The sequence below is a fragment of the Dendrobates tinctorius genome, unplaced genomic scaffold (assembly GCF_039654945.1).
Source record: "Dendrobates tinctorius isolate UK_male_01 unplaced genomic scaffold, ASM3965494v1 ptg000065l, whole genome shotgun sequence".
Lineage (NCBI taxonomy): Eukaryota > Metazoa > Chordata > Amphibia > Anura > Dendrobatidae > Dendrobates > Dendrobates tinctorius.
In genome coordinates, this window is record NW_027361733.1 from 30,896,154 (window position 1) to 30,923,457 (window position 27,304).

The 27,304-nt window shown below is 41.8% G+C and overlaps 1 protein-coding gene across 1 annotated transcript in view; it reads left to right on the forward strand.

Moving 5' to 3' along the window:
• The window catches only part of SRMS (src-related kinase lacking C-terminal regulatory tyrosine and N-terminal myristylation sites), a 64,864-nt gene that overhangs the window by 21,864 nt on the left and 15,696 nt on the right, over positions 1-27,304 (forward strand). The window contains exons 3-7 of the mRNA XM_073580874.1: positions 5,837-6,003; positions 21,445-21,583; positions 21,670-21,828; positions 23,228-23,409; positions 24,225-24,381. Of these exons, the coding sequence (XP_073436975.1) occupies positions 5,837-6,003; positions 21,445-21,583; positions 21,670-21,828; positions 23,228-23,409; positions 24,225-24,381 (804 nt within the window). The remainder of the gene's footprint in view (positions 1-5,836; positions 6,004-21,444; positions 21,584-21,669; positions 21,829-23,227; positions 23,410-24,224; positions 24,382-27,304) is intronic.

Sequence of the window (27,304 nt, forward strand, 5' to 3'; positions counted from 1 at the left end):
TTCTGTCTTTAGGCTATATAGTCCTCCGGCTGTGATCGAGGGGTCTAGGGCATCGTAGGAACCCCCCACGGCTACTGCTAGTTGTGTTGATAGGTTCAGGGGTCTGCAATCTGATAGCTGCCAACTTCTCTGGTTTTCTGGACTTAGCTAGCATTTCTGTTTTTGCCTCCTACGGTGACTCATTCATAACAGCCTTCATTTCCGACCTGATAATTTCCCTCAGGCTTGTGGTGAAATCCGGCGTTTCTTCCGCTACCTGTATGGACGGGGGAGAGTGTAAGGGCCTGTCAATCTACCCCTGGGCTCCCGTCCCTATCCAACCCCTACCGTTTGTCGCACGCATGGCTGACACAACTTTTTAGGATGGCCGTCTGGCAAGGGGCAACTACAGAGGGCACATTCCCTGTGCTTCTGTTTTCTCGTAGCTTTCCTCCCCTGCGAAAAAAACATAAGGGAACACTGCATCAGGGTACATTCACGGAGAGCTCTTACCCATGCAGATGAGGCAGGTACCGGATCACGGAGGGAGGCAGGAGGGTCCTTTATCCTGGAGGAACTTCTGTGGCTATGTTCGCTCGGACGTTTCTGTTTCTTCTGCTGGCCACTCGCATGAGGCTTCACCGTGGCCTGTTTCTGTGGGCGCTCCTGCACCTCGTCCTGCTCCTCTATGGGGGCTTCTGTCGTCTCCATTGCTGGGCCCCCAGCAGCGTTACCTCCTGTCTTTTAAGGCCTCCCAGTGTCTGAGTCAGCAGGGTTCTGGCGCGGCACCTCCCACCCGGGACCCCCCGCGACCTCCCCCCGTACCGGCCACCCCCTCCCCGCCCTGGGCACCGCGCGCCGCCCCGGACCGCCGTGCACACGCGGCGCGCACTGGAAAGCCGGCCGGCACCCGACTTCCGGTTTTGGCGTTCCCGGCCCCGCCCCTTCCGCCATGTCACTTCCGCCGCTCGTGGGAGCGCGCGGAAGGAGCCGGCACGGCGCCCTCGGCTCCGGTATGTCTGCCGCGCCACACGCGCCGACCTGCGCCGCAACCGCCGCCCGGATAGGAGAGAGGGACCGGACCCCCGGGGGAAAACGCACCAGGAGGGGCCCGGGGCATACATACCTGGTGCCCGCACTATGGAGGCGGCTGTCTACCGGACCCTGTGCTCCACCTGCTCCGACCACTGCCGTGGCGACCTACCCGGCCCCACCGTGGCGCTTCCAGGGACCCGAGCGTGACCGAGGTAGGAGAACCCCCCGCTACCTTGGTCGGTCAGCCGGCCTGGGAATCCCTCGACGACTCCATGACGGACGATCTGAAGGAACCCCCGTCCTCTAGGAACAGGAAACCAACTGATGCGTGGGAGAGGTGCCACCTTTTTGTATCTGTAGGTTTCCTGTTCCTAAAGGGCGGATCCCCTCTCTCAGGTGGTGCTGTCATGGACGACCGAATGAAAATATTTTCCATTTTCCCGTTAGGGTTAGGGCTAGGGTTAGGGTTGGAGTTAGAATTGGGGGGTTTGCACTGTTTAGACACATCAGGGGCTCTCCAAACGCAACATGGCGTCTGATCTCAATTCCAGCCAATTCTGCGTTGAAAAAGTCAAACGATGCTCCTTCCCTTCCAAGCTCTGCCATGCGCCCAAACAGTGGTTTACCCCCACATATGGGGTATCAGCCTATTCAGGACAAATTGCACAACAACTTATTGGGTCCAATTTCTCCTGTTACCCTTGGGAGAAAAAATTGGGACAAAAATATAATTTTTGTGGAAAAAAATATGATTTTTTTATTTTTATGGCTCTACGTTATAAACTTCTGTGAAGCTCTTTGGGGTTCAAAGTGCTCATCACACATCTAGATAAGTTCCTTAGGGGGCCTAGTTTCCTAAATGGGGTCACTTGTGGGGGGTTTCCACTGTTTAGGCACATCAGGGGCTCTCCAAACGTGACATGACACCCGCAGACCAGTCCAACAAAGTCTGCATTCCAAAACATCACTACTTCACTTCTGAGCCCCGATGTGTGCCCATACAGTAGTTTTCTCCCACATATAGGGTATCAGCGTGCTCAGGACAAATTGGACAACTTTTAGGGTCCAACTTCACCTGTTACCCTTGGGAAAATAAAAAAATGGGGACTAAAAGATCATGTTTGTGGAAAAAATATGATTTTTTTAGTTTATCACACATCTAGATAAGTTCCCTGGGGGTTGTAGTTTCCAAAATGGGGTCACTTGTGGGGGAGACCACTGTTCAGGCACATCAGGGGCTCTCCAAACGCGACATGGTGCCCGATCTCAATTCCAGCCAATTCCCTTCCGAGCTCTGGCATGTGCCCAAACAGTGGTTTATCCCCACATATGGGGTATCAGCGTACTCAGGACAAATTACACAGTAACTTTTGGGGTCCTGTTTCCCTTGGGAAAATAACAATTGGGGGTCAAAAGATCATTTTTGTGGAAAAATGATTTTTTAATTTTATGGCTGTACTTTATAAACTTACTTGGGGGTTCAAAGTTCTCACCACATATCTAGATAAGTTCCTTGGGGAGTATAGTTTCCAAAATGGTGACATTTGTGGGGGGGTTTCTACTGTTTAGGCACATCAGGGTCTCTCCAAACGTGACATGGCGTCCGATCACAATTCCAGCCAATTTTGCGTTGAAAAAGTCAAACGGCGATCCTTCCCTTCTGAGCTCTGCCATGGGCCGAAACAGTGGTTCACCCCCACATATCAGGTATCAGCGTACTCAGGACAAATTGCACAATAACTTTTGCAGTCCAATATCTCCTGTTACCCTTGGTAAAATAACAAAAAATTGGACCTGAAGTAATTTTTTTTGAAAAAAAGTTACATGTTCATTTTTTTTAAACATTCAAAAAATTCCTGTGAAGCACCTGAAGGGTTAATGAACTTCTTGAATGTGGTTTTAAACACCTTGATGGGGTGCAGTTTTTAGAATGGTTTCACTTTTGGGTATTTTCTATCATATAGACCCCTCAAAGTGACTTCAAATGTGATGTTGTCCCTAAATAAAATGGTGTTGTAAAAATGAGAAATCGCTGGTCAACTTTTAACCCTTATAACTTCCTAACAAAAAAAAATTTTGGTTTCCAAATTGTGCTGATGTAAAGTAAATATGTGGGAAATGTTACTTATTAAGTTTTTGTGAGCCATATCTCTGTGATTTAAGGGCATAAAAATTCAAATGTGGAAAATTGCGAAATTTTCAAAATTTTCGCCATATTTCCATTTTTTTCACAAATAAATGCAAACTATATGAATGAAATTTTACTACTAACATGAAGTAAAATATGTCACGAGAAAAACAATGTCATAATCACCGGGATCCATGGAAGCGTTCTTACCTCATAAAGGGACAGTGGTCGAAATTGTAAAAATTGGCCCGGTCATTAACGTGCAAACCACCCTTGGGGGTAAAGGTGTTAAGATGTCATTTTGCATTAAAAAGGTTTCCACTTCCCAAAAAAATACTGTTAGATTTGTTCATCATACAATTCTAGAGAATTTATTAATAGATTTTTATTTCCGAAGGTGCCCAGATCTTCAGCTATTAGCTCAATTTCTGAGAGCTCTACATTTGACCCTGTGTACATTAGTTTCCTGTTTCAGAAATTTGTATGAAGGGAGATGGCTGACTTTCTCTTTTTAATAGCCAAGCCAGCCCCTTTATCTAAAAAGGGGGCTGGTTTGGCTTTTGACCAAAACTCTGATGAGGTACTGACACAGTTTAGTTTTCCTATGTCCATCACAAAGCTGGAGGTGGAGCTGCTGAACCCAAGACCGAGGTTGCTTACTGAACATCAGGTCACCATTAAAAATGAAAGTTTATAAGTCATGGAACAACATATGATTATGAACATCAAAAAGTACCCTAAAACCTCCAATAGCCCGGAAAAACATGTATGCCACTAGTCTCTTTTTTTCACACACTAATCTTCTGTTGCATACTATATGATCAGTTTCTTCAGTGTTTAATGGCTTTGTCCTCCTATCTTTATTGCTAATCTATGATGTCCTCTCCAGATTCACCAAAAATGGCTGCTGCATTCACTGCCTCAGCTTTTATACAGGCTACAGTAGTTCCTCCTGATTGGCTGTGCTATACAATGTGATCTGGTAGCTACAAGACATTATGAAGAAGTCTGACCAAGGTCATTTGATTCTTCTCTGGCTGATGTCATCTTCAGCAGTGCACATAATGGCAATGACCAATCAGCGTGATTCCACAAACTCCTTAAAAATTTGATATGAATTCGATTCACTGATCTCTATTTAATAGTATTATCCCGAGAGGTTTAGGGTGATGATTGGATTACCATGTAATATTCTTACTGGTATAATGGGCTGATAGACAGCTCCATTTCTCTAATACAGATGCATGGAGTTGTATAAAATTGCCTTTCCCTGCACTGCCACTGGGGGGAGGGGGGATCACTGCATTGAACTCAATGGGACTTACATAGTGAATTCCCCCTTGTGGCAGATGCAAGTAAAAAAAATATTTCAATATTAAAGGTGTGGTTGAGTCTGTAGTCACTGTGACACTGAAGACTTGTGAATCCTCAGATCATGCGCACTGTGAGGATGCTGTGGTGGCGGCACTGGGAGTGGTGGGCATTTCCACGAAAGTGTATGATTTGCATACATTTGGTCATCACCGACTAGACATGTACGGTCTCACTCATTTCAAGTGCAGCTCAATTCAAGGGCATTCAGTGACCCGTCTACTCAGAACGTTGCGGAAAGTATGCAAGTCGCATACTTGCAGTCACATGACCAGCCGCCCCCTTCATCAGCCCCGGAGACCCCTTAGAGGGTCCAGTGTACGTGATGAAGTGACTTGCCTTTTGGCTCACAGAGGATTGCCTGAAATGTCACAAACCAGGTTTTTAACCTTTGCAAAAAAAAATTTAATAAAAGAGCCTAAGGGAGTTATTTATCAACTTTCGCTTCCACATTGGAAGGCAAAATGCACTGCTGGGGATGTGCCTCTGTCCTATTCTACACTAGTTATAGAATGGATTCACACAACCTGTCAAGCGCACAAAAACCTAACAAATCATCCGGCGCATGCCACCTCCTAATGCAGAAATGAGGGGCGCAGGATAACCCACTTAAAGGGGTATTCTCATCTCCAAGATCCTATCCCAATATGTAGTAGGTGTAATAATAATAATGAACCCCCCCCCAAAAAAAGGTAGAAGAGCATGAACCGCACCTCCAAGAATCATACGCTGATCTAATGCGGCTAGACAAAAATTTATATAACTGAACTTGAGGTTCTTAGTTTAACATTCTGATGAGACTGTATGAAGCCCACTGCCACGTAACGGCAAACCTCGTAGTGGGTCCTACTGCCCTAATGAAGCGGAGCCATGAGCCGACCACTGCCACAGCAACAATGCATAGGCAGGGCAGACGGCCTAGTGCCCCACAGCGCCCATGCTGCTAGACGGAGTCCCCACGACTCCGGACTGCGCCACCCCACCAGCACAAAACTACAGCAACAATGGTCATCACACAGCACCCACACCAACGAAAGGAGTACCGAAACTCACCTTCCTCCAGCTCTTCAGTGAGAGCAGAAATGGGTTACACCCCTTACTTTGCAGTTTCCTGCTAATTAAAATCACCTGTGCTAAATGGGAGGAGAAGCGAATGGGAGATGGGAATACCCTAGTTTCGGAAAAAATCACAACGCTGGCTTATCTTGCGCTAGAATAGTTTTTTTTCTAAGAAAAATACAACACGAACGCCCTCAAGTTAACATTTTTGGAGTGTTTTAGTTAGGAACCGGCTCTAACGACATTCTTCTTGTTTGTCTTCAGTTCGCAATGAGAATAAGGTCACTCATTTCCGCATCAACATGGACTCCAATGGAGAATTTTACCTTCAGAATGGCAGGAGTTTCAAAACCATCCAGGAACTTATCATCTTCCATAGAACAAACTGGAAGCTTCTGAAAAGTCCCCTGCTGCAGCCCTGTGTGGTGGAGGTAACACATATAATGCTCTGTATATATATATATATATATATATATTTAAAAACATTATATTATATTATATCATTTTTGTTTCTCGTTAATGTACAGTCTGCACCCCATCTTGACTGAAAAAAAAACAGACGTAGAAATTTTTGCAAATTTATTAAAAAAGAAAAACTGAAATATCACATGGTCATAAGTACGATGCTCAAAAAAATAAAAGGAACACTTAAACAACAGAATATAACTCCAAGTAAATCAAACTTCTATGAAATCAAACTGTCCACTTAGGAAGCAACACTGTTTGACAATCAATTTCACATGCTGTTGTGCAAATGGAATAGACAACAGATGGAAATTATTGGCAATTATAAAGACACCCTCAATAAAGGAGTGGTTCTGCAGGTGGGGACCACAGACCACATCTCAGTACCAATGCTTTCTGGCTGATGTTTTGGTCACTTTTGAATGTTGGTTGTGCTTTCACACTTGTAGTAGCATGAGACGGACTCTACAACCCACACAAGTGGCTCAGGTAGTACCGCTCATCCAGGATGGCACATCAATGCGAGCTGTGGCAAGAAGGTTTGCTGTGTCTGTCAGCGTAGTATCAAGAGAAAACTTGGCACTCAACTTTTGATGATTATGAAAATTTTAGTGCAGTCCAAAATCAACAACGTTTCGGTCCCAAAGTGAACCTTCAACAAGTACTGCAACAAATGTGTATCATATACAATAAGTAAACAACATATCTCAAATACATGATACTTTGAACATAAACATGAGACAAAAAAATCTAAATGTCAAAACTGAAAATTAATCAACAGCCAATCAGGCATCGTATACGTGCTTAAAGTGCAAAAGAAAAGTTGGGAAGGAAAAGAGGGGTATGAGGATACCTACTCGACTGCTCAGTGTGCACACACTCCAATATGTTGGGATAGAAACCAGCCTGAAAATATTAAATAATCACCTCAACTAGATTGAGGTATCTCAGGTAAGTGAACGTACCGTGTAGACTGGGGTGCACCTTCAAGAGGTATAGTTAAATGATCTGTGGGTAAATTGACCCTATGGAGATAAATAAATCGATTGACATATCATACTGAGTGTGAGGGATATGTGTCAGTAATTATTTCAGAGCAATGGTACAAACTAGAGTTGAGCGACTTTGGTCGGATCGGGTTTCATGAAACAAAATTTGAGTCGGATGAAACTGGTCCGACTAGGGCAAAAAAAAAGTCGGAGTTTCATCTGAAACCTGACCCCAATGCAAGTCAATGGGAAATAAAAGTCGGCATTGAGTGGATGAAAACGTCCTCTAATAGGATAATGGAAAAGTTTTTAAATCTCTCATACAGGGAAAAACCTTTACCTATAATGATAATATGTCCAATAAATATAAGAAAAAATATGTCCAGTTAGTGTAAGAGGAAACAACAACATATGGGGGAACCGGAACCAGAGATGCTTATTTATGTATGGTCTCACTATGTCCCCTGGCAGTATTAGCGTCAGCCCTAAGAAAATAATATGGCCCATTACTGCTACTAGTGGAAAGCATTATAGGGTTAAATGTATTCAGAAGCACAGTGGTGGTTCAGTGAGCTGTGTGTCAGGCTCATCAGCACGTGTCCACCGCTTGCTGTGGTGAGCTGAAGTGTCTCTGAGACACTGTATAAATGGCAAAGGGGAGGGACATGCCTGTGTGATCATGCAGGAAGTGTATCACAAGAAGTGATGTCATTTGCCAGCTTTGTGTTCCAGCAGCCATGTTTGAATAGGTGTAAGCTAAATCAGTATGTGAAAACAAGAATTAAGCGCTATGTAACTAGAAACGAGTAATCTATATAGCAGTCGAGCAGGGGGTAGGAAACCAGAGATCCAGAGGGATGAATCAGGTTAGAGAGTTTTCAAGGTGTGTTCAGTAAAGACAGCTCTGTATGGGAAAAGATATAGGTATTAATACAATGCCCATAAATACAGTTGATGAAAGAACATGTCATATAAAGATATACAATGTACAGTCATGGCCAAAAGTATTGACACCCCTGCAATTCTGTCAGATAATATTCAGTTTCTTCCTGAAAATTATTGCAAACACAATTTCTTTGGTATTATTATCTTCATTTAATTTGTCTTAAATGAAAAAACACAAAATAGAATGAAGCAAAAAGCAAAACATTGATCATTTCACACAAAACTCCAAAAATGGGCCGGACAAAAGTATTGGCACCCTCAGCCTAATACTTGATTGCACAACCTTTAGCCAAAATAAATGCGACCAACCGCTTCCGGTAACCATCAATGAGTTTCTTACAATGCTCTGCTGGAATTTTAGACCATTCTTCTTTGGCAAACTACTCCAGGTCCCTGATATTTGAAGGGTGCCTTCTCCAAACTGCCATTTTTAGTTCTCTCCACAAGTGTTCTATGGGATTCAGGTCTGGACTCATTGCTGGCCACCTTAGAAGTCTCCAGTGCTTCCTCTCAAACCATTTTCTAGAGCTTTTTGAAGTGTGTTTTGGGTTATTGTCCTGCTGGAAGACCCATGACCTCTGAGGTAGACCCAGCTTTCTCACACTGGGCTCTAAATTATGCTGCAAAATTTGTTGGTAGTCTTCTGACTTCATAATGCCATGCACACGGTCAAGCAGTCCAGTGCCAGAGGCAGCAAAGCAACCCCAAAACATCAGGGAACCTCCGCCATGTTTGACTGTAGGGACCGTGTACTTTTCTTTGAATGCCTCTTTTTTCTCCTGTAAACTCTATGTTGATGCTTTTGCCCTAAAAGCTCTACTTTTGTCTCATCTGACCAGAGAACATTCTTCCAAAATGTTTTAGGCTTTTTCAGGTAAGTTTTGGCAAACTCCAGCCTGGCTTTTTTATGTCTCGGGGTAAGAAGTGGAGTCTTCCTGGGTCTCCTACCATACAGTCCCTTTTCATTCAGATGCCGACGGATAGTACGGGTTGACACCGTTGTACCCTCGGACTGCAGGGCAGCTTGAACTTGTTTGGATGTTAGTGGAGGTTCTTTATCCAACATCCGCACAATCTTGCGTTGAAATCTCTTGTCAATTTTTCTTTTCCGGCCACATCTAGGGAGGTTAGCCACAGTGCCATGGGCTTTAAACTTCTTGATGACACTGCGCACGGTAGACACAGGATCATTCAGGTCTTTGGAGATGGACTTGTAGCCTTGATATTGCTCATGCTTCCTCACAATTTGGTTTCTCAAGTCCTCAGACAGTTCTTTGGTCTTCTTTCTTTTCTCCATGCTCAATGTGGTACACACAAGGACACAGGACAGAGGTTGAGTCAACTTTAATCCATGTTAACTGGCTGCAAGTGTGATTTAGTTATTGCCAACACCTGTTAGGTGCCACAGGTAAGTTACAGGTGCTGTTAATTACACAAATTAGAGAAGCATCACATGATTTTTCGAACAGTGCCAATACTTTTGTCCGCCCTCTTTTTTAAGTTTGGTGTGGAATTATATCCAATTTGGCTTTAGGACAATTCTTTTTGTGTTTTTTCATTTAAGACAAATTAAATGAAGAGAATAATACCAAAGAATTTGTGTTTGCAATCATTTTCAGGAAGAAACTGAGTATTATCTGACAGAATTGCAGGGGTGTCAATACTTTTGGCCAAGACTGTATATATATATATATATATATATATATATATATATATATATATTGGAACAATATGCAAATGCAGAATTGATTGACTTCAGATAACCACAATAGTTCTCAGAGGTATATGTAAAGGATACAGTACAGACAAAAAACTCATATAAAAGAATGTAAATCATACTCTCTTTTTAACCCCTTGGGAGACAAGGTCTGTAATTGATGGATCCAATAGGATTCTCTCCTCTTCAATGTTAGGATCCGGTTGCCCCCTCTTCTGGGAATAGGAATGTGCTCAATAACCTGAAATTTCAATTGGGCTATGGTATGCCCCTCGGTGATGAAATTAAACGGATCCGGTAATAACATTCTTGCAGCGGATGGTAGATTTATGTTTTGAGATGCGGTCCTTTATGGGTTGTGTTGACTCGCCTACATATAATAGTCCGCAGGGGCATTTTATTAGATAAATCATGAAGGATGAGTCACATGTGGAATAAACTTTTACTGTATATTTTTTGCCTGAGTGGGGATGGTAAAAAGCGTCACCCTTTAATACATTATTGCACTGATTACAATGCAGGCAGGGGTATGTGCCTAACTTAGGCGTATGGAGGAACCTCTGTGTGGATAGTCGTGTCCGGGTGCCAACATCTGCACGCACTAGTGAGTCCCGGATGTTGGAGGGGCGTTTGTAGCATGGCAAAAAAGGGTTGTGAAACTCACTGATATTAGGATATGCTGTCTGTAGTAGGTTCCAGTGTTTACGTATCGTGCGGTGTAAGATGTGCACATACGGATGGTATGTGTGTACCAGTGGAATGCGTTTCTCAACCGATCGCCGTGGTGTATCAGAGGGTTTCTTGGCCTCTGCTAGCAGTGTGGGAGGATAGCCACGTTCTACAAATTTCATCTGCATCTCATTAATCCTCTGTGCGCTCTTAGTGGGGTCAGTGACAATTCTCTGTACTGGTCTGAACTGTGACCTAGGAATGGATTTTTTATGGATGGAGGGTGGAGACTGTTGTAGTGCAGAAGGCTATTCCGATCGGTAGGTTTGGTATATAAATCAGTACTAATTCTGCCATGTTCATCCTTGAGTACAAGGGTATCCAGAGAGCTCACTTGTTCACTGTTATGGGTCATTGTGAAAGATATGCCTGCCCAGGATGAATTGAGTTTAGAAAAAAATAGATTCAGAGAATCCAAAGTACCGGTCCAAATACAGAAGATAAATCTTCTCCAAAGAAGACAATGGGATTTATAGAGGGGGTCAGTGTATACTATTCCCTCCTCAAATGCAGCCATGTAGCTATTTGCATAAGGTGGTGCTACATTCGTTCCCATCGCGGTGCCCCTTGTCTGTAAATAGAATGTGTCTTCAAACATGAAGTAGTTACGGGTGAAAACTTGTAAGGAGCTCTAAGCATAGTTCAATCACATCAGGGCTTTTGTTAGAGCTAAGGAGAAGACGTCGTGCACAGGCTATACCCTGTTGATGTGGGATAGACGCGCATAAATCCTTCACATCGAAGGAAACGAGTATAGAAGTGGTGGGTATTTGGCCGAGGTTATGGATAGTTTGTAGGAAATCCCGTGTCCAGGAGAAAGGATGGTACTCAACGTGTCAACGGAGTGAGAACCTTCTCTAAGAAGAAAGACAGTGGTGAGAGAATAGACTCAGTGAGGCCACTATAGGTCTACCAGGGGGGTTTTCCAAATTCTTGTGAATTTTAAGTAATATATAAAATACAGGAACTACGGGATCTTTTTTGGTAAGGAATTCCAGTGTTTTCTGGTCAATGACTCCCCTGGATAGAAAATTCTTCAAGATCAAGTTGATCTGGTCCCTAATCCCATTTGTAGGATTGTTAGATAATACAGTGTAGACCGTGTTGCCATTTAGTTGACAAAAAACCTCATTGGTATAGGCTATCTTGTCCATAACCACGATCGCTCCCCCTTTGTCTGCGGGTTTAATAATAATGCGATCGTCTTGGCGTAGTGTCCAGAGACTGGAGGCGCTACCAGGAGACAGGCCAGTAAACCAGGAGACGTGGAGAGGGCCGTAGGAGGGCAACAACTCAGCAGCAGGACTGCTACCTCAGCCTTTGTGCAAGGAGGAACAGGAGGAGCACTGCCAGAGCCCTGCAAAATAACCTCCAGCATGCCACAAATGTGCATGTCTGAACAAACGGTTACAGCCCAACACCTTGCAGGACACTTGGCATTTGCCACAGAACACCAGGATTGGCAAATTCGCCACTGGCACCCTGTGCTCTTCACAGATAGAAGCAGGTTCACACTGAGCACATGTGACAGAGTCTGGAGACGCCGTGGAGAGCGATCTGCTGCCTGCAACATCCTTCAGCATGACTGGTTTGGCAGTGGGTCAGTAATGGTGTGGAGTGGCATTTCTTTGGAGGGCCACACAGCCCTCCATGTGCTCGCCAGAGGTAGCCTGACTACCATTAGGTACCGAGATGAGATCCTCAGACCCCCTTGTGAGATCATATGCTGGTGCGATTGGCCCTGGGTTCCTCCTAATGAAGGACAATGCCAGACCTCATGTGGCTGGAGTGTCTCAGCAGTTCCTGCAAGTTGAAGGCATTGAAGCTATGGACTGGCCCGCCTGATCCCCAGACCTGAATCCGATTGAGCACATCTGGGACATCATGTCTCGCTCCATCCGCCAATGTCACATTGCACCACAGACTGTCCAGGAGTTGGCGGATGCTTTAGTCCAGGTTTGGGAGGAGATCCCTCAGGAGACCATCTGCCGCCTCAGCAGGAGCATGCCCAGGCATTGTAGAAAGGTCATACAGGCATGTGGAGGCCACACACACTACTGAGCATCAATTCCTTGTCTTGAGGCATTCCCACTGAAGTTGGATCAGCCCTTAATTTGATTTTCCATTTTGATTTTGAATATCCTTCCAAATCCAGACCTCCATGGGATATTAATTTTGATTTGCATTGATCATTTTTATGTTTTCTTGTTCTCAACGCATGCCACTATGTAATGAATAAAGATTTGCAGCTGCGATATTTCATTGAGTGATATCTACGATGTGGTATCTTAGTGTTCCCTTTATTTTTTTGAGCATTGTATTTAGACCCTTTGCTCAGACACTCATACTTAAGTCACGTGCTGTCCATTTCCTTGTGATCATCCTTGAGATGGTTCTACTCCTTCATTGGAATCCAACTGTGTTTAATTAATCTGGCTGGACTTGATTTGTAAAGGCACACACCTGTCTATATAAGACCTCACAGCTCACAGTGCTTGTCAGACCAAATGAGAATCATGAGATCAAAGGAACAGGCCAAGGAGCTCAGAAACAGAATCTTGGCAAAGCACAGATGTGGCCAAGGTTACAAAACAATTTCTGCAGTACTCAAGGTTCCTATGAGCACAGTAGCCTGCATAATCCTTAAATGAAAGAAGTTTGGGACCACCAGAAGTCTTCCTAGAAGTAGCCGTCCAGCTAAACTGAGCAATCGTGCGAAAAGAGCCTTGGTGAGAGAGTTAAAGAAGAACCCCAAGATCATTGTGGCTGAGTTCCAGAAAAGCAGTAGGGAGATGGGAGAAAGTTACACAAAGTCAACTATTACTGCAGCCCTCCACCATTCAGGCCTTTATGGCAGAGTGACCCGATGGAAGCCTCTCCTCAGTGCAAGACATATGAAAGCCCGCATGGTTTGCTAAAAAGCACATGAAGGCCTCCCAGTCTATGAGAAATAAGATTCTCTGGTCTGATGAGATGAAGATAAACCTTTTTGGTGATAATAATAATAATAAATTTTATTTTTATAGCGCCGACATATTCCGCAGCACTTTACATTTCAGAGGGGATTTGTACAGACAATAGACATTACAGCATAACAATAATCACATACAGTAGATTATAACAAATACCAAGAGGAAAGAGGGCCCTGCTCGCAAGCTTACAGTCTATGAGGAAAGAGGGAGACACGAAAGGTGGGTGGTAACAGTTACCCTGATTGTATGGACCAGTCATAATGTTAAGTGTGTAACAGTACAGACACAGAGGGCTAATGGAGGCATAAAGCATGTGGGAACATGATGCGGGGAACCTGGTTATGGTAAAACTTTTGGCTCTGCCACACAGGGATAGATTAGGTTAATGTGTTGGGGTGGTAGGCCAGTCTGAATAAATGCGTTTTCAGGACACGCTTAAAATTGTGGGGATTGGGGACTAATCGTATTGACCTGGGAAGTGCATTCCAAAGAATTGGCGCGGCACGTGTAAAGTCTTGGAGACGGGAGTGGGAGGTTCTGACTATTGAGGATGCTAATCTCAGGTCATCAGCAGAACGGAGGGCGCGGGTAGGGTGGTATACTGAAACAAGGGAGGAGATGTAGGGTGGTGCTGAGCCATGGAGGGCTTTGTGAGTGAGGGTAATAAGTTTATACTGAATTCTGGAGTGGATGGGTAGCCAGTGTAATGACTGGCACAAGGTAGAGGCATCGGTGTAACGATTGGTGAGGAATATGATCCTGGCTGCAGCATTCAAGACAGATTGGAGGGGGGAGAGTTTGGTAAGAGGGAGACCGATTAGAAGAGAGTTACAATAGTCGAGACGAGAATGAATAAGAGAAACAGTAAGAGTTTTTGCAGAGTCAAAGGTAAGAAAAGGTCGAATTCTAGAAATGTTTTTGAGGTGCAGATGACAAGAGCGAGCCAGTGATCGAATGTGGGGGGCAAAGGAAAGCTCGGAATCAAGTATGACCCCAAGACAGCGGGCCTGTTGCTGGGGAGTAATAGTGGAACCACACACAGAAATGGCAATGTCGGGTATAGGTACATTAGTAGAGGGAGGAAACACCAGGAGTTCAGTCTTTGACAGGTTCAGTTTCAGATATAGTGAGGACATGATATTAGACACAGCGATTAGACAATCGCCGGTGTTTTCTAGAAAGGCTGGCGTGATGTCAGGAGAAGAAGCGTATAATTGGGTGTCATCAGCATAGAGATGGTACTGGAAATCAAATCTACTGATTGTTTGACCAATAGGGGCAGTGTACAAGGAGAAGAGGAGGGGACCTAGAACCGATCCTTGGGGGACCCCAACAGTAAGGGGAAGATGAGAGGAGGAGGAACTGGCAAAAGATACAGTAAAGGAGCGGTCGGAGAGATAGGAGGAGAACCAGGAGAGAACGGTATCCTTGAGGCCAATGGAACGGAGCATAGTGAGGAGGAGCTGATGATCCACAGTGTCGAATGCTGCAGAGAGATCCAAGAGAATTAGCATGGAGTAGTGACCATTTGATTTAGCTGTTAGCAGATCATTAGAGACTTTAGTGAGGGCAGTTTCAGTGGAGTGTAAAGAGCGGAAACCGGATTGGAGAGGGTCGAGAAGAGAGTTTTCTGAGAGATAGCGGATAAGACGGGAGTGGACCAGGCGTTCCAGGAGTTTAGAGATGAAGGGAAGATTAGAGACAGGTCTATAGTTAGCGGCACAGTTTTGGTCGAGGGATGGTTTTTTAAGTAGTGGATGTATGATGGCATGCTTAAATGAGGAGGGAAAGATACCAGAAGAGAGAGAGAGGTTAAATATTTTAGTTAGGTGAGGGGTGACAGCAGGGGAAAGGGACTGAAGGAGCTGTGACGGAAATGGTTCACTGGTGCAAGTAGTTGGGCGAGAAGATGCAAGGAGCCTGCTTACTTCTTCTTCTGTGACTGGTTCAAAATCAGAGAGTGAGTTCGATGCAGTGGGGGAGGGAGGACAGTGCATGGTATGAGGTGATTGGGAGATAATTTCCTGTCGGATCTGGTCAATTTTTTCTTTGAAGTAATTGGCCAGATCGTCAGCTCGGAGCTCCGTGGTTGGGGCCTGTACTCTTGGATTGAGTAGAGAATGAAAAGTGTCAAAGAGACGTTTCGGGTTATTGGACAGTGAGGTGATGAGGGTGTTGAAATAGGTTTGTTTGGAGAGGTGAAGGGCAGTGTTGTATGTTCTAAGCATAAACTTAAAATGGATGAAATCTTCGTGTAGGTTGGATTTTCTCCACAGACGTTCGGCGCACCTGGAGCACCGCTGCAGGAAACGTGTTTGCACCGTGTGCCAGGGTTGTCGCCGTCTGCGTTGTGGTGTTCTATTTATAGGGGGTGCAAATTCATCCAGGGCACTTTGAAGTGTTTCATTGTAATGCTTCAATGCAGAATCAGGACAGAAGAGGGAGGAGATAGGGGCCAATGAAGACTGCAAGTTCTTCATAATTTTCTGGGTGGTAATGGCCTGTATGTTTCTATAAGTATGGACAGTGGGGGTGACCTGAGCAGCATGGCAGTTCTTGATAGAGAATGAAAGAAGATTGTGGTCAGAGAGCGGGAGAGGGGAGTTTGCAAAATCATCCACTGCACAAAGCCGAGAGAAGACCAAGTCGAGGGAGTTTCCGTCTTCATGCGTTGGAGAATTAGTAAGCTGCGAAAGGCCAAATGAGGAGGTTAGAGATAAAAGGTGAGTAGCAGATGGTGAGAGGGGAAGAGCAATGGGGATGTTGAAATCACCCATGATGAGGGTAGGGTGGTGATAATTATAAGCAGTATGTGTGGAGAAATCCAGGCACTGCTCATCACCTACCCAATACAATTCCAACAGTGAAACATGGTGGTGGCAGCATCATGCTATGGGGGTGTTTTTTAGCTGCAGGGACAGAACGACAGGTTGCAATTGAAGGAAACATGAATGTGGCCAAGTACAGAGATATCCTGGATGAAAACTTCTTCCAGAGTGCTATAAACCTCAGACTTGGTTGAAGGTTCACCTTCCAACAAGACAATGACCCTACGCACACAGCTAAAATAACACAGGAGGCTTCACAACAGCTCTGACCATTCTTGACTGGCCCAGCCAGAGCCCTGACCTAAACCCAATTGAGCATCTCTTGAGAGACATGAAAATGGCTGTCCACCAACGTTCACTATCCAACCTGACGGAACTGGAGAGGATCTGCAAGGAAGAATGGCAGAGGATCCCCAAGTCCAGGTGTGAAAAATTTGTTGCATCATTCCCAAGAAGACTCATGGCTGTACTAGCTCAAAAGGGTGCTTCTAATCAAAACTGAGCAAAGTGTCCCAATACTTATGACCGCGTAATATATGTATATGATATTTTAGTTTTTCTTTTTTAAGAAATTAGTAACAATATCTACATTTGTTCTTATTCAGTCAAGATGGGGTGTAGAGTGTACATTAATGAGAAAAAAAATAACTTATTTTGCATTTACCAAATGGCTGCAATGAAACAGAGTGAAAAATTTAAAGGGGTCTGAATACTTTCCGAACCCACTGTGTGTGTATGTATATACATATATACTGTATAATTATATATATATGTGTATATATATATATATATATATATATATAATAAATATATATTATACACACACAGGGGAGAAAAAAGTGAGCACACTGCATAGTGCAATAGCATACTGACCATCGGCATGGGGAGTGCCGCGTATATCAGTGTAGGTGTGTTTGTCTAAGGTGCAAACAACTAATGTGCTACACATGGAAAGTCCAATAGTCAGATAAAGAGGATAAGGTCAGATCCAGCCTGGTAGGACAATTCAGCTGCGAAAATATTCAGAGGGCAGTATTAGGGCATATTCACATCAGCATATAAAAAAAAGTGTGAGATTCATCCGGAAAACCTAGACAATCATTTGTCATCCATTTGTTTTTATACAGCAGAAGTTATTAAAAATGGACAAGACTACATACAGTTTCCTATGTTAAAGAATTAGAATGTATCCATAAAAATTGTATGCCATATGGTGGCTCTGTATGGAATAAGATATTTTTTTCTGCATACCCTTAGACTTGAATGGGTGAGTCTAAGGCCTGTATCGCACATCTGTTTTTAGACGTCTGTCAAAATCTGCCGTTTTGCAAAAAAAAGGATCCGCCATTTTTTTTGGCGGATCCGTTTTTTTCCCCATAGACTTGCATTAGTGGCTAAAGCGGATCCGTCCAAAAAACGGATCCGTTAGCATCCGTTTGTGGCAAAACGGAAACGGATCCATTTTTTCACACTTTGGCGGACGCCAAAAAACGGATGTGTGAAACAGGCCTAATCTGACACATGGAAAAAAGTAGTACAGTAAATAGTTATATTCTTGTTCTAAGGGGCGGTATTATGGTATTTACGTTCTTTTACATACGGACAGTATTATAGTAGTTATATTCTTGTACATAGGAGGCAGAATAATAGTAGTTATATTCTTGCACATAGGAGCAGTATTATAGTAGTTATATTCTTGTACATAGGGGCAGTATTATAGTAGTTATATTCTTGTACATAGGGGGCAGTATTATAGTAGTGAAATTCTTGTATATAGGGACAGTATTATGGTAGTGATATTCTTGTATATAGGAGGCAGTATTATAGTAGTTATTTTCTTGTATATAGGGAGCAGTATTAAAGTAGTGATATTCTTGTACATAGGAGCAGTATTATAGTAGTTATATTATTGTACATGGGAGTCAGTATTATAGTAGTTATATTCTTGTACATAGGAACAGTATTATAGTAGTTATATTCTTGTACATAGGGGCAGTATTATAGTAGTGATATTCTTATACATAGGAGGCAGTATTATCTTAGATATATTCTTGTACATAGGGACCAGTATTATAGTAGTTATATTCTTGTACATGGGGACAGTATTATAGTAGTTATATTCTTGTACATAAGAGGCAGTATTATAGTAGTTATATTCCTGTTCATAGGGGCAGTATTATAATAGTTATATTCTTGTATACAGTGAGCAGTATTATAGTAGTTATTCTTTTACGTAGGGGCAGTATTATAGTAGTTATACTCTTGTATATAGGAGCAGTATTATAGTAGCTATATTCTTGTACATAGGAGCAGTATTATAGTAGTTATATTATTGTACATAGGAGTCAGTATTATAGTAGTTATATTCTTGTACATAGGAGCAGTATTATAGTAGTTATATTCTTGTACATAGGGGGCAGTATTATAGTAGTGATATTCTTATACATAGGAGGCAGTATTATCGTAGATATATTCTTATACATAGGGAGCAGTATTATAGTAGTTATATTCTTGTTCATAGGGGGCAGTATTATAATAGTTATATTCTTGTATACAGTGAGCAGTATTATAGTAGTTATTCTTTTACATAGGGGCAGTATTATAGTAGTTATATTCTTGTATATAGGAGCAGTATTATAGTAGCTATATTCTTGTACATAGGAGCAGTATTATAGTAGCTATATTCTTGTACATAGGAGCAGTATTATAGTAGTTATATTATTGTACATGGGAGTCAGTATTATAGTAGTTATATTCTTGTACATAGGAACAGTATTATAGTAGTTATATTCTTGTACATAGGGGCAGTATTATAGTAGTGATATTCTTATACATAGGAGGCAGTATTATCTTAGATATATTCTTGTACATAGGGACCAGTATTATAGTAGTTATATTCTTGTACATGGGGACAGTATTATAGTAGTTATATTCTTGTACATAAGAGGCAGTATTATAGTAGTTATATTCTTGTTCATAGGGGCAGTATTATAATAGTTATATTCTTGTATACAGTGAGCAGTATTATAGTAGTTATTCTTTTACGTAGGGGCAGTATTATAGTAGTTATACTCTTGTATATAGGAGCAGTATTATAGTAGCTATATTCTTGTACATAGGAGCAGTATTATAGTAGTTATATTATTGTACATAGGAGTCAGTATTATAGTAGTTATATTCTTGTACATAGGAGCAGTATTATAGTAGTTATATTCTTGTACATACGGGGCAGTATTATAGTAGTGATATTCTTATACATAGGAGGCAGTATTATCGTAGATATATTCTTATACATAGGGAGCAGTATTATAGTAGTTATATTCTTGTTCATAGGGGGCAGTATTATAATAGTTATATTCTTGTATACAGTGAGCAGTATTATAGTAGTTATTCTTTTACATAGGGGCAGTATTATAGTAGTTATATTCTTGTATATAGGAGCAGTATTATAGTAGCTATATTCTTGTACATAGGAGCAGTATTATAGTAGCTATATTCTTGTACATAGGAGCAGTATTATAGTAGTTATATTATTGTACATGGGAGTCAGTATTATAGTAGTTATATTCTTGTACATAGGAACAGTATTATAGTAGTTATATTCTTGTACATAGGGGCAGTATTATAGTAGTGATATTCTTATACATAGGAGGCAGTATTATCTTAGATATATTCTTGTACATAGGGACCAGTATTATAGTAGTTATATTCTTGTACATGGGGACAGTATTATAGTAGTTATATTCTTGTACATAAGAGGCAGTATTATAGTAGTTATATTCTTGTTCATAGGGGCAGTATTATAATAGTTATATTCTTGTATACAGTGAGCAGTATTATAGTAGTTATTCTTTTACGTAGGGGCAGTATTATAGTAGTTATACTCTTGTATATAGGAGCAGTATTATAGTAGCTATATTCTTGTACATAGGAGCAGTATTATAGTAGTTATATTATTGTACATAGGAGTCAGTATTATAGTAGTTATATTCTTGTACATAGGAGCAGTATTATAGTAGTTATATTCTTGTACATAGGGGGCAGTATTATAGTAGTGATATTCTTATACATAGGAGGCAGTATTATCGTAGATATATTCTTATACATAGGGAGCAGTATTATAGTAGTTATATTCTTGTTCATAGGGGGCAGTATTATAATAGTTATATTCTTGTATACAGTGAGCAGTATTATAGTAGTTATTCTTTTACATAGGGGCAGTATTATAGTAGTTATATTCTTGTATATAGGAGCAGTATTATAGTAGCTATATTCTTGTACATAGGAGCAGTATTATAGTAGCTATATTCTTGTATATAGGAGCAGTATTATAGTAGCTATATTCCTGTACATAGGGGGCAGTATTATAGTAGCTATATTTTTGTATATAGGAGGCAGTATTATAGTAGTTATATACTTGTATATAGGGGCAGTATTATAGTAGTTATATTCTTGTGCATAGGGGTGAGTATTATTGTAGTTATAGTTTTGTACATAGAAGCAGTATTATAGAAGTTATTTTGTTGGCCATATGGTAAGTAGTATAATAGTTATATTTGTGGTCAGAGGGCGGTATTACAGTAGTTATAGAATTTAATGCAAAATTAATACCAGTTGGGATATAAACTATATATTTTTTTAAGCATAAAACATTATACTCTGTCCAGACATGAGGCTAATTTCTGTTCATTCTACATTAATATGCCTTTAACAATTACTGTGATTGTTTTCACACATTATCTGATTATCTATACAGAACTGCTGTATTTACTGGATTGCAGCACCACCTAGAGGCTAATTTAAAGTTGCGTTATTAGAAAGACTGGAAGATACATTAATTAGTAACCAGATCCTGCTTTTTTAGTAAATGTGCTCATGTATAGGGAAGTGACCGGCCTTAGTTAGGACAATGCTGCATGTGATGGAGAAATAATGTTATGTTGTGAAGAGGAGGGAAGTACCTGACAATCTAATTTCATGTTATCATGATGAGCAGGGTCCACAGCAGCACAGAGTATTTCAGTAGATGTATGAGTTAGCTTTTGTGAGGGACAGAAATATTATTGCGCAAAGTTTATAGATTGGTTCCATAGATATCAAGGTATCAAAGTAGGGATATATTGACTGCTGGGCTTGATTTCACAGTCTTGGATCTTTCATCTTGTCTTGTAATTTTCCATTAACTTAACACAATCTTCTGTCATCTACTCTATCACTTATCCTCAAGATTGACCTCAGTGAAACCTGGGAGAGGTCACATTCTGAGTTCCAGCTGGTCCGGAAGTTGGGGCAAGGATTTTTTGGAGAAGTTTATGAAGGTATCTGGAACGACACTGTGAAAGTAGCCATTAAGACTTTCAAGCAAGGTTAGACTTTTTGAAGAATATGGAGTTCCACCAATAAGGTGACAGTCTGGAGATATCCTCCTTATAGGATGGTCTTCCTCTTGCAGATGACCTCAACAGAAGTGACTTTGAGAAGGAGATAAATGCTCTGAAGAATCTTTGCCACAGGAACCTCATCCAGTTGATGGCTGTGTGCTCGATAGGAGAACCTGTCTACATTGTCACTGAGCTTATGGTCAAAGGAAACCTAAATGACTACTTGAAAGGTAACGCTACAGAATTAGGTCTTGAAGACTAATGGAGGATTATAAAACACAAATAGGATAAGGTATAATCAGGAATGAACTATCAAAACTTCACTTACTGTTCAATGGCCCAGACTGTCATGGAAGCCATTTGTGTGCCACCAAAGTTCTTATTCTACTGTAGGGTCCAGACTGTCATGGAAGCTCTCTGTGTGCCACCAAAGTTCTTATTCTACCGTAGGGTCCAGACTGTCATGGAAGCCCTCAGTGTGCCACCAAAATTCTTATTCTACCGTAGGGTCCAGACTGTCATGGAAGCCCTCAGTGTGCCACCAAAGTTCTTATTCTACCGTAGGGTCCAGACTGTCATGGAAGCCCTCTGTGTGCCACCAAAGTTCTTATTCTACCGTAGGGTCCTACCATTAAAAAAATTGATGGAAGAATAAAGCTCTCTATTTGTAGAGTGAAAACAGTTAGAAATATGCTGTTGTCAGATCCAGTATTGATTCTCTTAGAATCTGAATTTCTTACTAACATTTTATTGTCAGCCAGGACACTAACTGATGGCAGTTGTAGCTATTCCTAGATATTGCTTTTTAGAGTATTTCTATCTTCAGGTGCTAGTGACCACTGGCTATTTATGTAGTCAGAACTAGAAGAGGATTGAAATTCAGATGGACCATCACGTTATGATATACTGGACAGATACCTTCTACTGATGGTTCCTCTTTGGAACCGTCTAGATGTTTCTGGATAGAGATAGTCAACAATCTGCTGTTGACAGATCTGTGAAGGCTTTTCACTGCATAACAAGTATTATTTCAATTTTAGGTATGACCACCCCTATTGAATGAGTACATTAGTTGTCACCGACTCACCCAGAATTATTAGAAGCAAATATAGCTACGAAATGGCTGAACAAAATTTTAAAGGTGTGTTCCACTTTCAAAAAAGTAGTTCACAATTGTTCGGATACTTGTAGGAAGGCAAACATTGAAAGTACACACATCCTTCAGTCCAGGGTCAGCGCTCTACCTTTGCTCTGGTATAAGCTTTCTGACTGCATTGTTGTCGTCACTACTACTGCACACATCACCGCTGCAGCCAATCACTGAGCTCAGAAGCTATACTGATGTAGAAGGCACAAGCTGCCAAGCTCAGTGATTGGCTGCAGTGGTAATGTGCGCTGTGGTTGTGCCAAACACTGGTACTGTAGCAAGAGAAGCAAGATGGCGCTGAACTGGCAGATGGTGAATGCTACCTGTGGGGTTTTTTTTTTACAAGTATCCAATCATATGGGGACTACTGTTTTTGAAAGTTGGAAACGGTTTTAATAACTTGACAGAAGAGGGTGGCTCAAGGACATTGTAGATTCGATTCTGAGACAATAATAGAGATGACCCACATTCTGTCTCTACAGGAACTGAAGGTAATCGGCTAAAAAATGCTGACTTTATTCAGATGATTTGTCAGGTGGCGGATGGTATGGAGTATCTAGAGAAGAAACATGTTGTCCACAGGGATCTGGCCACAAGAAATGTTCTCGTTGGAGACAACCTGGTCTGCAAGATTGCTGATTTTGGATTGGCACGGCTTCTTAAGGTTATCCATAGTCTGTTTTACTACCATTGTGTTCTGTTGATGGGCTGTTTGGCATAGAAAATTTGCGGTCCTACAAAAAAAGCAGAGCTTAATATTTTAGTACGGCTCAGTCAGAATCCCTTCCTGTCATATCAGTGAATTACATAATTCCGTCTGCCTCCAGCCACCACTAGGGGGAGTACACTGCAGACAGATTCATACTGCTTCCTTTCAGTTCCTTCATTGAGGCAATGAGCTCCCCCAGACACAGCGTAATCATTTACGGTAACTTTATGACTTGGTGAAGGGAAGAAAAGGATTTGCAGCTCTATATCTGAAAATTGGAACTCTGCCTAAAAAAGTACAACAGGGCAGAAAAATTTAAAAAAAAAAACAAAGTACTCACTGTGAAAATCAATCATCAACAATCTCGAATGTTTAACAAAACTGAGAATAAAAATCCCTTCATTTTCTATCACTAGGTGGTGCTATAGGTCCTTTACCTGCATATACAAATATGAAGAAATATCTGTCAGGCCACGTTCACACGTTCAGTATTTGGTCAGTATTTTTCATCAGTATTTGTAAGCTAAAACCAGGAGTGGGTGATAAATCCAGAAGTGGTGATGTGTTTCTATTATACTTTTCCTCTGATTGTGCTTCTCCTGGTTTTGGCTTACAAATACTGCTGTGAAATACTGACCAAATACTGATCGTGTGAATGTGGCCTAAGAACAACATTGTGGCTTAAACTGTATAAGTAAATGAATTCTTTAAAAAAAAAAAAAAAAATCTTTAAAAATGTGCAAAAAATCTTGGTTTTCAATTTATTCCAGGATGATTGTTACTCTCCAGAAAACAATCGCTGTATCCCGATAAGATGGACAGCGCCCGAAGCGTTAACGTACTGCAAATATTCTACCAAGTCAGACGTATGGTCATTTGGGATTGTGATGTATGAAGTTTACATGCTGGGAGATATGCCCTATAAAGGTAATATACAGCACTGGGCAAAGGTTTTAGGCAGGTGTAGAAAAATGCTGCAAAGTAAGAATGCTTCCAAAAATAGAAGTGAGAATAGATTATCTTTATTAATTAACAAAATGCGAAGTGAATGAATGAAAGAGAATTCTAAAATCACATCAATTTTTGGTGTGACTGCCTTTTGCCTTCAAAACAGCGTCTATTCTTCTAGGTACACATCATGGTTGCCAACATGACTTTTTATTTCTTCCGGAAGACTTCTCAAAATATCACAGACAAACCATACTCTTTACAGACACATTGGAAAACTTTTATAAATCATTATGATTCTATAAGTGATACTTGTCTACAGCCCATAGTTCTCATATGAAGACATCAGCACCCTTCATTGTGCACTGTAAAGTGATGATAATTACAGTTAAAATTAGCCATATGAATTTCTTCAGCCTTGAAAAATGCCTACTTTTTTTATAGATGGGGCAAAAAGTGTCCTATTTTTACAGACTGTCTTGGAATTCCTAGACGTGGGCAACCCTGGTACGCTTACTAACAGGTTTTGATGGCACTCAGCAGGGAGGTTATTCTAAACATCTTGGAGAACTAACCACAGATCTGTGGCTGTTGCTCGTGCAAATCCTTCTGTCTCCTCATGTAATCCCAGACAGACTGGATGATGTGAGATCAGGGCTCTGCGGGGCCGTATCATCACTTCCAGGATTCCTTATTCTTCTTATCTGAAGATAATTCTTAATGACATTGGATGTAGGTTTGGGGTCATTGTCCTGCTGCAATATGAATTTGGAGCCATTCAAACGCCTCCCCGATAGTAGAGCATGATCGATAAGTATCTGCCTGTATTTCTCAGCACTAAGGACATTTAGAAACATAGTCGGCCTAAAGAGCTTAGCAGCAGGTAAAAGACACTTCCCTTTGAAATTGGAACATGTGCAGCAATGCCATTAGCTCAGACATGGTATCAATCAGTTACAGTAAACAGCTACATCCAGCTACTGTTCGGAGAAGTGTGAATAGATTTAAACAAGTCCAAGTGACTCAATTAAGCATAAAAATATAGGAACTGGGGTGCAAGAAAGTGTCAGAAGGTGTACTAGAATGATGGGCTGGAGTGTGGTATAATAATGAACAGTGAAGCATGGTGGAGGGTCCCTGTAAGTTTGGGGCTGCATGTGAGCAAATGGAGTTGGGAATTTGGTCAGACTTATTTGTGTCCTCAATGCTGTGAAATTCTCCATGTTTGAACACCCAAAAAAGTGAAGTCTAATATGCTCCAAACCAGGGGAGGACACTGACAGCTTGGGGCCCCTGTTATGAATGAGTCACCGTAGGAGGCAAAAGCAGAAATACAAGCTAAGTCCAGAAAACCAGAGAAGTTGGCAACTATCAAATTGCAGACCCCTGAACCTATCAACACAACTAGCAGTAGCCGTGGGGGGTTCCTACGAAGCCCTAGACCCCTCGATCACAGCCGGAGAATTACATAGGCCTAAAGAAAGAAAGGGGAAATCTAAACTGCCCCAGAGCAGACCCCAAAGCAATAGGCAGCCCCCAACATATAATGACGGTGAAGCAAGATGAAAATACTAACACAGACAGAAAGATAGACTGAGCAAAGATGGGGCCCGCAACTATCTAGATAGGAAAGGACAGGAAGGCTGCTGTCTGCAATCTGCCAAAACCCTATAATAATAATAATAATAAATAATAAATTTTATTTTTATAGCGCCGACATATTCCGCAGCACTTTACATTTCAGAGGGGATTTGTACAGACAATAGACATTACAGCATAACAATAATCACATACAGTAGATTATAGCAAATACCAAGAGGAAAGAGGGCCCTGCTCGCAAGCTTACAGTCTATGAGGAAAGAGGTAGACACGAAAAGTGGGTGGTAACAGTTGCCCTGATTGTATGGACCAGCCATAATGTTAGGTGTGTGACAGTACGGACACAGAGGGCTAATGGATGCATAAAGCATGTGGGAGAATGATGCGGGGAACCTGGTTATGGTAAGACTTTTGGCTCTGCCACACAGGGATAGATTAGGTTAATGTGTTGAGGCGATAGGCCAGTCTGAATAAATGCGTTTTCAGGACAGGCTTAAAATTGTGGGGATTGGGGACTAATCGTATTGACCTGGGAAGTGCATTCCAAAGAATTGGCGCGGCACGTGTAAAGTCTTGGAGACGGGAGTGGGAGGTTCTGACTATTGAGCATGCTAACCTCAGGTCATCAGCAGAACGGAGGGCGCGGGTAGGGTGGTATACTGAAACAAGGGAGGACCCTATCAAAGACATAAGCCAACAAGCTGATATGAAAAAGGCCCTGAAGCAGCTAGGCTTCAAAAACTAAATCAGCACTCAGGTATTTTCAGAAGACAGAGCTAAATGAATTCAGCACACCCCAGCAGGGAATGGCAGAAATCCAGAAAAACAAAGCAAAACAAAGTCAAAGCACAAAAGCAAAAGGCCGAGCAGCAAACTTAGCTTTAGAGGAGCAGGAATTCAGACTGGTCTCCAAGGATCCCACAGAGAAATCACCCGCAGGGCAGAAGGGCGTCGGCAGCCTTATATCCAGTCCGTAACTCCACTCAGCCAGTCATCATCATCAGCCTCAGGTGTTTGATAATCAGGCTCACTACCTTTCTTTACCAGAAGAGGGAGTTCCTCGGGCCTCAGTAATGAAGGGGAAAATGAACTCACAACAGGCCCCTGTGCAGGAAATGTCTGGGCCCCCCTCCTTTTAAGGAGACAAAGCTATATTATATTATGTAAGGTAGCGCTTATTGTTAGTGTTGGGGAATACTCACTTGGCATCGGTTTCACGGCAAACAGGAACACTTTCCATTTAACAGTCTATGTGGTTTATTATACAGCATAAACCATAAAACCAACAGTCTTACATCAGACA